Raw genomic sequence first — 12,176 nt, 5'->3', positions numbered from 1 at the left:
ACAATTAAATAATTAGAATAGTGTGGTATTAAAATAGTTCTGTGCTCTAGAATTTACAGAATAGCATTCTGATTATATATTGTCAGAGTTTAAAAGTTTAGTAGAAAAAAGTTTTAAGATCCGAGGAGATATTTTTCTCCCAAAATACACTTTGGATAGGTTGCTGTATAATCTTTCCGACTGCTTTTGTAGAATGGAAATATTTTTAATTCATCAAAAATTAGCCCTCTGCAAGTAATTCATAAACTGTTTATCTGAAGCCTTCCATCTTATCACATACATATATCTATTCTGTCCGTTTTGTAGCCAGGATTAGTCTAGTCAACACGTGCTGAATAGCTTGGCCTGTAGTCAGTCTGTGCTCTTGTCCTCTATGGTTGATATGGCATTTTTGTAAAGACTAAGATGTGTTAATGGACTATTTAGCTTGTTTGTTGTGAAACAACAACTCCTAATTTCTTGTCAGCGTAATCACTTATTCTTTGTTATTTGGAATTTAATGACGAATCAATACTGTGTTTTCACATTTACAATTGACTGGAGGTTAAAATGTAACTGTTGAAAATTGAAAATGAGACAGCTGTCCCATTTTAAACTGATGGGTGCAAAGTATGTTTCTTTCTCTTAGGTTACTGTTCCATCAAATACGATATCTGTGAATGGGAGATCTGGACTCAGTCAGCCCATGCCCCCAGACGCCCAGCACAGCTGTTAAGTGCCGCTCTGTCATAATGTGCTTCTCTACTTCGGTTACACACACCAGCCTCACGCCAACGGACAACATTTGGAAATGTATACTCAGATGTACACTAATATATTTTCTATCAAAGTAGATGCTTTGATGCCAAAGGAATTATCAGAATTTATAATTTATAATAATGTTTTGGTCTTTTTTGTCTTGAATCAGATATGCTGCTTTAGAACTTTAAGACTTATTCAAATCAGAAGTAATCACCTTTATTGATTTATTTTACTTACAAACACAGTCTCTTAGACAAAAGGATAAATTAAGATTCCTAGACAGATAGTTGACGTATACATTGCTAAGTAAACCTAGCTCTGACATTTGTTGTCTCAATGTTACAGTTTTATTGAAAACATTTATAAGTTATATTCAAGCTTATCTTGTGTTGAGTAAATCTAGAAAACTACTGATATCAAATAAGTGTATTCGGTTTGTAATTATTTTTATGATGAATCAGTGTGCAAGACATAGCTTATGCATTTTTATTTAATTATAAATCAGTGTCAAATTTATGAGAAATTCATAGTATTTTAATATTTTATTAACATTGAATACTTTTGTAATCTTTAGAACTTAAGTTGCACAAGAATTGGAAATATTTTCTGTATATACTTAGAGCATTATCATTCCACATATAGATTTTCTGTGCCAGAGGCCTTAAAAACTTCCTGTGAAAATGGTGAATTACTGTGACAGTCACTTCACACTTGATGTGTAGAGAGCAATGGCGGTTGATTTACGTGCGTATTGGAAAGTCTGAAAGAGGTTTTGGAAATCCCAGGATGATAAAATAGCCATTAATGTAGTTTAAAGATCATGGCATGTATTTACATGGAAGCTAACACTGTTAAGCAAACCCAGCACCCAGCTTGCTCTGTTCACTCGCGATGCTCCAGGCCATGGAGTATTCTGGTGTCCTGTTCCTACACTGAGAATGTTTTCTTGCTCACCTTTTCTGAGAACTTTATTCACATAAGCAAAAATTAAATTGTTTGCAATAAACCTACTGAGATATCTGCCTCTTTAATAAAAGAAAGCTACATATTTGAGGTGTTGTTTTTTTAATTAGGTAGTGTCAAACAACATAGTTGTGAAACTCGCCTGTTGAACATATTTCTGTCAGCCCTTGAACAAACAAGCACTCAGAGCCACCAGATTTCATAAGCCCTAATTCCAGACACCTTGTCTGATCACACAGTGTGCTTAGCCGGGCCCTGATGCAAGATCAGGTCACCTGCAGTGCCACCGGCTGCTGCTGCTTTCCTTCGCCTTAGATGCAGACACTTTTGATGCTTAAGTTACATCATCAGAAACCAGTAAGGAGAAGAATGGATTTTTGAAAATTGTGTTTGAGTAATTGATTAACCAGTTCAAAAAATAAATAACTCCAGCCTCAAAGCAGAAACCAGAATATTTGGACTAAAGACTTATTTTTATTAAATAGTAGTTATTGATTGATTAGAAAAACAGAATGGGAGAGATTTGATCTGCGTCACAAGCCCAGTGCACACAACAGGCAGGGACACGCCTGGCCAGACAGTTCTCTGTGGGTGGCAGGAAATGAAGTACTTGAACATTCATCAGCTGCCTCCCAGGAGCGTTAGCAGGAACTGAATTAAAAGTACAGTAGAGCTGCACCAAGGTGGAGGATCCACCATGGGAGGAGGGTATGGGGAGGGGTTGGGGGAATCCCAGAGCCTATGAAACAGTGTCACATAATGCAATGTAATTAATAAAAAAAATTAATAGGCAAAAAAAAAAAAACTGCAGTAGAGGAGCCACTACAGTGGCTAATAGGCTAATCCTCCCCCTGCAAGTGTCAGCATTCCCATATGGGCACTAGTTTTTGTCCCAGCTGCTCCAATTCCAATCCAACTCTATGCTGATGGCCTGGGAAAGCAATAAAGGATTGCACACGTCCTGAGTCCCTGCACCTGTATGGGAGACTCAGAAGCGGCTCCTGGCTCCTGGCTTCAGATCAGCTCAGCTCTGACAATGGGGACCATTTTGGTGTGAACCAGCTATTGAAAGACCTTCTCTCTTTGTCTCTTCTCTCTGTATTATGTTTTTCATGTAATAATAAACCATCAAAAAACAGGTTTAAATAAAAATAACAGACAAACACTAAGATTTGAATTTATTTTAAAATTTATTCTCTAAAGCAAGAAGAATCATAGGATGTTTTCAATATATATGAAAGTCTTAAATTATGAAAACTACTTAGTTCAAATATGAACACCTTGAAAAAATAACTTCTTATAAGAAGGAAATCTCTTAAGCTCAACAAACATGAAAAATATTTTTCACTGATATGGGAGTAATAAAAGTAAAAAACAGGAAATATAGTGCTTGTGGAAAAATCTAACCTTCAAAATTGCAGGTGTTATGAACATGAAACAGTGGCAACTTGTAGTTACGGAATAAAATGACTGGCATAACCATAGATTTTGCAGTATCAAGTACCATTAAATATTCCTCTCCATGTTCTGTTTAAGTACATATGCATGTGAACAGGAAGACTTAGGAAATGTTCATGGCAGCCTGTGTTAAAGCAGAAAAGGAATCTTGACAAGGATTCTATCCAATTCAGACATCCATATCATAGACTTATGTTTAACAGTCGATGAACAGGCAACAGCTATGTGTTTCAGTAGGGATACATCTCAGAACTGAACAGTGATAGCAGCTATGGACAGCATAAAATTTTACGGTGCCTTAAAGTTATAAAATAGTTAAGTGATAGTGTAGATTATGAATATATATGCAGAAAAAGTACATTTACTGCTAGATACCTCTGAGAACCAAGAGGGAATATAAAATTGAGAGTTTTGTACTTGATTCTGGTATACTTGGAAAACAGTTTATATTTGATGTCTTATAGGCTAAATAGGAGTTAGTGGGCTGTATATGAGTGTTTTAAAAGGTAACGGTAATCAGGCCCAGCACAATAGTGTAGGAGTTAAAGTCCTCGCCTTGAACGCGCCAAGATGCCATGTGGGCGCTGGTTCTAATCCTGGCAGCCCCACTTCCCATCCAGCTCCCTGCCTGTGGCCTGGGAAAGCAGTGGAGGACGTTCCAAAACCTTGGGACCCTGCACCCGCATGGGAGGCCCAGAGGAGCTCCTGGCTCCTGGTTTCGGATTGGCTCAACTCCAGCCCTTGTATCCGCTTGGGGAGTGAATCATCAGAAGGAAGATCTTCCTCTCTGTCTCTACTCCTCTCCGTATATCTGCCTTTCCAATAAAAATAATTTTTTAAAGAAGGTTAATGGAAATGGCATTAAAAGATAAGCTTATTCTGGTGGAAAAAATATTGAAATCCAGAAGAGAGGTATCTTCAAAAATAGTATGAAAAAAATTTCAAATTCATTAAAGTATTCACACAGTTTATTACCTTGTATTTTGCATAAACTTTTGAACTACTATCTTCTATGATCCATTTGTGACATAAAGGGTTACCTTCTCCATGATGTTTAAGAACACAGGCAGTGCTCTTAAGAAATTTGTAACAAGCAGTTTTCAGCTGTCAGATCCTCACATAGCAGCAGAAGTAACAGGGACAGTTTGTAGCTGTTGGTTTCATATTCTGCTTAACTGGTACACATTCTGCTCTTCCCCTCCAGGTTATTTAGAAAAACATGTTTTATAATGATTAAAATTTCCTATAAATTACATGTTATTAAATACCATCTGTTGTCTCCAATGTTCCGTTCTTATCTCCAGAGATAGCGGTTGTCAACATGATACTACCTCACAAAGTTCAGTTGAGTGGAAAAAGTTTTGAAATTCAAATCAATACAGAACAGTCTTTAGCATGTTCATAGAAAATGGGTATTAGAAGAAATCTGCATGGATTTCAAAAAACTTGCATGAACATATTTAATTCTATTTTCCACACACTTTTTTGAAGCCTTCCCACATTTTGATGTGAATCTCAATAAAGATGTCAGGTATGTATTTATAGACTTTATTTGGGTTTTTGCATTTTTCCCTTTTTATTAACAAAAAGTCATACTAATACTAATTAGCATCTGTTATATGATCATGTTCTCATATAGCATTCCTTTTACACATAGGGATCTACGGCATTTCACTTAACCAAACTCCAATTGTTTGTTTCTTGCTGCAGTATATAGTCCTGACTGAAGTCAAAGCATTTGGGTTCACATCACGGGTCTGCCCCTTACAAGTTACAGAACCTTTGGCAGATTACTGACCCTTAATTTTTCTTTAGAAAATTCAATTTTTTATTTATAGAAGGTGAATAAATTTCACGTATTTCACATTATACGTTTAGAAACATAGTGATGCTTCCTACCCTGTCCTGCCACCTCCTTTTTTCTTTTGTACAATGACAAACGTTCTACTCGCTTGAAAATCACAGGCCTAACCCCCAACTAAGTAAAACATTGAATTCAACATAATGTTGTAGGAGGAATGTAAGGATTAAATTCTTACCCACGAAGTTTGTTAAGCGTACTTATCTCCACCACTACATGTACTGTCAGACCAGGCTCTGGCCACTAGGCACTGACAACAGCAGCCACTCTGCCCCTGGATCCAAGTTCTTGAAATAAGCCCAGTCTTTTTACTGAGCTGAGAGTTGCTTATCCTTGAAACTGAGTCTAAGTTCATAGAAAGCCAGCTCATTTTCTGCCCACTCCAAGTGGATAAATATAAAAGACACAAAAACCAAACTCATTTTTCTGATTTTGATAAATGAAAGAGAAAGGAATGTGGCTGTTACTTGTTACAATGAAGGTGTAGTCAGAATGGTTTCTCAGATTGTCTGCTTGTAAAAACAGGTAATATTTATTTGCATGTTGGTGTTTGCACCGGGTTTTTACATTACTGGACCTAGACTTGGGGTAAAAAGACTTCTTGCAGAGAAGAGTATTAACTATTGCAGCATATCTATCATTTTCCAAATGAGCAATTTTTTTCCTCTTTTTTTTAAGATTTTTTTTTTTTATTGGAAAGGCAGATATACAGAGAGGAGGAGAGACAGAAAGATCCGTCTGCTGGTTCACTTCCCAAGTGGCCGCAATGGACAGAGGTGAGACCCTTCCAGGTCTCCCACATGGGTACAGGGTCCCAAGGCCGTGGGCCGTCCTCCACTGCTTTCCCAGGCCACAAGCAAGGAAATGGATGGGAAGTGGAGCTACCAGGATTAGAACCGGCGCTCATACGGGATCCTGGTGTGCAAGGCGAAGACTTCAGCCATGCGGGGCCCTTTCATCTTTTTTCTTATGTTCCTACCTTGCCCCTTGTGGTAGATTAAATGATGTCTTCAACTCTTTACCTCTCCTGTGTCCACACTTCTCACTTCTTGCCCTGTGATTTTGCAGCTCTTCCTTAAGAGGCACAGACCAGTAGAAACACATTTTGTACCTGAAACAAATGGAAGCACATGTGACATGGTGCCACAGCTGGAGACCAGCCCTCGAAGATTTGCAGAGAGACACTCTGAGCTGGGTGAATGGCCCAAGTGCAGGTGCAGGGATTACAGCTACCAGTTGAGGCCAGCCTACCTCATTCAATAGCCAGACCCTAAATGTAAGCCAGCCCAGACAGGGTCTCTTGCATATCCTACTACCACCGCCAAGTTGCACCACACAATCTTGAAATTAATTGTTTTAGGGCATGGTTGTGGTGATAAAAGGGGAACACCTTCCATCTATGACTAATCCTAAGCATAAATTCAATCTATTCAATTCCATATACCCTCTGTCAAAGTTTCACAGTTTTTCCAAACCCAGCACAAATGTATCTCAGATCTCTTGTGCAGCTCCCAACCAGCAAAAAGCAATTCTTACTTAGTTGTATTCTTTTCTTAGTTATGACAAAAAATCTTTACATCATCCTCTCTCACTTTATCTTTAGAAAACAGATACATGTGTCCCCAAATATATGTAAGTATCTACAGTCCTCTCAAAAATACCTTGAGCTTGTCTGCTTCAGAGGGTTGAAAAAATGCAGGATACTGAATAAAATTTCGATTTGGAATAATGACATCTAATAATTATGGGTGGGACACTGTGGATCAACTGATTACATTTCCAGTTGAAATGCCCACATCCAGTATTGAACTACCACTTTTAGTCCTGGCTCCTCCACTTCCGATCCAGTTTTCTGCTAATACTTCCTGGGAGGTAGGTGATGATTATTCAGTGGTTTCGGTCCATGCCACTCATGTGCGAGAAGCAGATGGAGCTATGGGTGCCTGGCTTTGGCCTGACCCAATTCTGGCTGTTCCAGGCATTTGGAAAATGAACCACCAGATGAAAGTGCTCGCTCTCTCTCGCTCTCTCTCTCCCTATCTGCCACTTTAATTTTGCCTTTCAAGCAGATGCAAAATGAAGATATTTGTAAGTATTAATTGTTTTCTTAAAAACTAACTTGACATTTGCTATTTTGTGTTAAACCTGACACTCATATAATGTCACTGAATATCCAGAAGAAATAAAATAAGCAGAAGTATTTCTCATATGGCAAAGTGTAGCGCCAGTATCAGCTAAGCCAAGAAGTCAATAGGTGGACCCGGTGTGGTAGTCTAGCGATTAAAGTCCTCACCTTGCACACACCAGGATCCCAAATGGGCACCAGTTCACGTCCTAGCGGCTCCACTTCCCATCCAGCTCCCTGCCTGTGGCCTGGGAAAGCAGTCGAGGATGGCGCAAAGCCCTGGGACCCTGCACCCATGTCGGAGACCTGGAAGAGACTCCGGGCTCCTGGGCTCAGATCAGCACAGGTCCGGCCATTGCGGCTGCCTGGGAAGTGAATCAATGGACGGGAGATCTTTCTGTCTGTCTCTCCTCCTCTGTATATCTGCCTTTCCAATAAAAATGAAAAAGGTAAAAAAATAGTAAAAATAACCTTTTAAAAAGAGACCATCTGGTGGCTCTTTGGGTGAGTGTAGCTCAACCTTTGTATTCCATGATTTACCATCAGAGCAATCCTCAATCAGTGGAAACAAAATTGTTCAAGAGTTCACAGTGAGGAAACCCTTTGGATGCCAACTGTTGCCGTGCTTAAGATACCCTCAAGCCACCAGAAAAAGATATAAGACATTCTGGTAATGTCCTTATTAAATACATAATTAGTATACTAATTATACCTAGTAAAGTCTCGGTGATCTGTGTAAATTTTAGTTCTTTGCGTGTCTGTTCATAATGAAGTCAGCAAATAGATGATTGGAACACTTACTCCTACCTTCCTGACCAGCTGCACTATATACTTGTGAGTAGAAATGATCGTTTGCTCCATTTCCACCAGTTAAAAATGTGAGTCAGGTTAGGGTACATGATGCGTGCCAAATAGAATTTCGTAAAAACGTTTCACTCTTAGCAAAATTTATTGAAACATGTTAAGGTTCCATCTTGACTACTAATAATGCAGTCCTACATGACCAAAAGCAACACTTTCAAGAGAGAAAGGAAAAGTAAGGAGAATAAAGTTGGTCATGGACCAGCTGTACACTCCTTCGTCTCTCAGATTCGCTTTGCTATTTCATGCAGGTACCTCACTTGGGTGGTACTGACACCAGAGACAGCCATTGATACCCTGACCCATTTCCCTTCACATTTTTCACTGCCTTATTCCTGTCATAAGTGAATGCTTGAACAGTCAACCTTCAAAACACTTCTCAATCCTTTGTATTAACTATCTTTCATGGATCACATTGCTAACTTTCCTAACCTGATCTCAGTGGCCTAAACTTGGGGAAAAAAATCATAAAGAAAATATGTGTTGTGGTTTGAATGTCCCCTGCAAAGCTCAAGTTGAATTTTAATTGCTATTGTTAACAGTCCTAGCAGGTAGGATCATGAAGAGGTGATTTGATTAACAGCACAGTCACCGTGAACAGATTAAAGCCATTATTCCAGGAATAGGTATCAGAGGGAAAAGTTCATCCTAAAAAGAATGGATCTGGTTCCTTTTTCTGTATGTCTCCAAAGTTCACTTACCATTCCACCAGGGGACAAGGTGTTGTGAAGACCCTTGCCGGATTCAAACATTCATGCTCTGGAACTTCCCAGTCTCTGGAGCCATTAGCCAAATAAGCTTCCGTTTTTTACTAATCCCTAGAGTGTGGTATTCTGTACTTGGAGCAAGCATGGACTCAGATCACAGTACTTTTCTTCAGACTAGTTACTCTGTGTTGAAACTTGATGAAGATTGATTATTTGTACTTGATCATTTGCCAAATCCCAATAAATAGTAATTAACTATCTCTTGGAAGTTTACTTGAATCCTTAGAGGAATAACTCTGTCCTGTAAGTTTAGAATCAAAGTCAGAGAGAGGAAATGGATGTTGAAATATGAAGTAACAAGCTTCAGTTAGGCGTGAAATGCCACCAAGGACCATGTAGTGAACAGGAGAGTCTGTACAGGGGAATGTAATCTGAAATGTTAAGGATGTATGGGTAGAAGGCTCCAATGTGACTATTGGAGGACAGGTGTTTTAGAGTGGCAAGTTTATTTATTCAATGAACGTATGTTGATCATTTTCTTTCCATGATGAGTTGTGTTGGATGATAACAGAACAAACATACCTAAAACATAATTCAACTTCTCCATGTATTATAAACTAGCAAAGGTTCATAGAAGGCTGGCTAAAACAAAATTATGCTAGAAATGTTAAGTTGCCCATTATTCCATTAGGTCATTTGTCTTTTCTCAATTTTGAAAGCTTTTGATATTAATTCATTAGCTGTATACATGGCAGATTTCTTTTTCATGTATGAATCTAAGTTTTCCTTTAATGAAAACTTCTTGTTAACGTGGCAATACACTAATGTTCTCTGCTATTTTAAAACTTATGTGTCTCATTTAGGAAATAACTCTCTGTTCTGAGGTTAGAGAAAGTATTCACTCATATTTTATTTTGAAAACCATAAGGATTTCTTTATTAAAGGTCTGAACCCATCTGAAGCAGGATTTTTCTGTGATAACAGTCCATTTTCTTTTTTGCACCCTATTTCTCATCTCCTTTTTCCCTCAGGGATCTGACATATTTGGTAGCTCCCAAATTTATAAGTTAGGTTGGAGGCCTTATTTTTCTTCCATTAGTCAGTACCTTTATAAGTAAACTAATATTGCAAGGGTACTTCGAGACATTCATGGAAAAATGAGGGATACACAACTATCACAGGTTCTTGAAGACTACACATCATAAACTGTCTTAATCATTGTAGCCTTATAATATTCCTTGATATGTTGAATAAAGGTCACTCCTTTTCATCTCTTTCAAAAATGTCTTGGCTGTTTACTCTTCTGCCAATAAACTTATGATTCATAGTGCACAGCTGGCATTTTTTCAGAAGAGTCAATGTATTTGGCTAGTAAACATGAAAAATAGCTGAACTTTTAAAAACCGAAGAATATAAATGAAGACCCAAGGAGATACCAGATGACTGTATTGCCAAAAATCCAGAAGTCCAGTAGTATGAAGTGTTGGAGAGGATATAGTTCCATGTAATGTCGAACACTGCTGACAGGAATAGTGAGTGCTGCAAACTCTTTGAAAACAAAATGAAATTCAATGAGATTCAACATTTGCCACTCTGTTTCTCTAGACCTGGTTCCCATCTGTATCCACCCTACTCTGTGTTTTTGGAAGCTGGTTCTTTTGCACTTACTTCCTTCATCATATTCCCTTGCACTGTGCCTTTTCTTTGGGTTCCACTATTAATAATTACATCAGACAGATAGAGTAGAATTCCAGGCTGAGAAAACGTATCTTCTAAGTAATAAAAAGGGGGAAAAAAGATCTAAGGATTAATAGAAGTGAATGTGCCAAGAGTGAACAAAAGAGTAAATTCAGAAGCTTATGGTTCCTTTTCCAAAATTTGAGTATTAGCTGATGAAGTTCTGGCGATGAAGTAATGGTAGGGATGTTGCAAAGGAAAGAGAAGCTGAGTTAAAAACTGATGACCTTCTTTGTAGAAACACAGAAGGCATAAACAAGAGAGTACTCAAACACAAGAACAGGAGTTAAAAATCCAAGACAGATTTTTCCATCTCAGATTTTCTTAAACAAACATTTCAACTATAATCTTTTAAGGTAATGTGAAGAACTATAAGCCATTTCACACTATACCCATAATAGCTACATTTATTCAAAGTGCCGTCATTTGTGGGGTGGGGAGGGGAGCTCTTCCCAGTGCTTACTGTGCAAGAGCAATTGAATATGAGAGCAAAGCTATTATTTTTCAGATAATGGTTGGACATTAGATACATCTTTAATTGTAAATTAGCTCCTCAAAAAGGTCATGGAAAACATACATTGTTTCCCTGAGCATCTTGAAACCCCTTTGCAGGTATTATAGCTGATATTATCCGGCTGTGTGTGTGTGTGTGTGTGTGTGTGTAGTTGTTGTAGTAGTATTAGTTTAAAGAAACTGCACTTCAAATCCTAGTGATTTAAATCACGTCTTGGATATAAATCACCCTTAAACTCAGAATACACTGTGCTAATCAACATTTCCCTTAAATATTTAAATAGTATCCTATTTCCTACACTTAATAAAAAATTACCCATCGTTAATGATTTCAGTCCTGAGGATTGAGTTGCTAATCCCAGTACTCTATTTATACAATTATTTTTCAAGTATATTGTCTATTTTTATCTTGTCCTTCAACTGCAGTATAGTTCAGGGTTGTCTATTTTTAGTACACTCAAGTACTACACCATGGAAATGCTTTAACACTTTACTATATAACCGCAGCAGGCCCAGGCTGCACCTTTCCAGTAAGTTGCATTGGTCAGTAAGTGACCAGTGACTGGGTGATCTGTGTCGTTGAATGCAATGTTTGAGTCTAGAATTTCCTACTTCACCTGTCATTAAAGAAAAATCCATGTAGTCAAGAGCAGGAAAATAGCAATAAAATACTTTACTACATTTACATTTTAGAAAATATCTTAAAAACCATGTCTAAAATAAGATAATACATTTCATACTCATGCTAAAGATAACGTAATCATTTCCATAACCCTGGGGTTTGGCTTACTCTTTACATAGTCTTGAATGGGAATCCTGAAATCGCTTTATCTAATTTTTTGAAAAAAAGAATCAGAGAAAAGGTTTGCTGTTTGAAAATCCTTTGACAGCTCTTTCTTTTACACATCCTGGTCTATGTGAGCTGCTTGCAGAAAAAGCTTATGTCCATTTAAGTTGAGATTAAAGTACGGACCATCAACATGGTTTGGGACCAAAATGCCAAGTGTATCGATGAGTACTGTGTTAATATTCTTAATATTCTTGCAAATTATTCCAATCAGCTCCCTGTAGAAGGCTGAAAGATGGCATGCTGGAATGAGACAGTGATTGTGGAGTGAATGGGGATGTCCGTCAAAGTCATCTTTTGCACCCTGCAAGGGATAACAGAGCCTACCTCTGAGAAGCACTTGCAAATTTGTCTTTTGATGTT

The 12,176-nt window shown here is 38.0% G+C and overlaps 1 protein-coding gene across 1 annotated transcript in view; it reads left to right on the top strand.

Moving 5' to 3' along the window:
• Positions 1 to 1,748, top strand: part of COBLL1 (cordon-bleu WH2 repeat protein like 1) — a 136,335-nt gene extending 134,587 nt beyond the window's left edge. The window contains exon 17 of the mRNA XM_058664569.1: positions 629 to 1,748. Within this exon, the coding sequence (XP_058520552.1) occupies positions 629 to 715 (87 nt within the window). The 3' untranslated portion in view covers positions 716 to 1,748. The remainder of the gene's footprint in view (positions 1 to 628) is intronic.
• The last annotated feature ends 10,428 nt before the right edge of the window (positions 1,749 to 12,176 follow it).

Source organism: Ochotona princeps, chromosome 5, assembly GCF_030435755.1.
Source record: "Ochotona princeps isolate mOchPri1 chromosome 5, mOchPri1.hap1, whole genome shotgun sequence".
Taxonomy (NCBI): domain Eukaryota; kingdom Metazoa; phylum Chordata; class Mammalia; order Lagomorpha; family Ochotonidae; genus Ochotona; species Ochotona princeps.
This window is presented reverse-complemented; position numbering and strand designations above follow the sequence as displayed.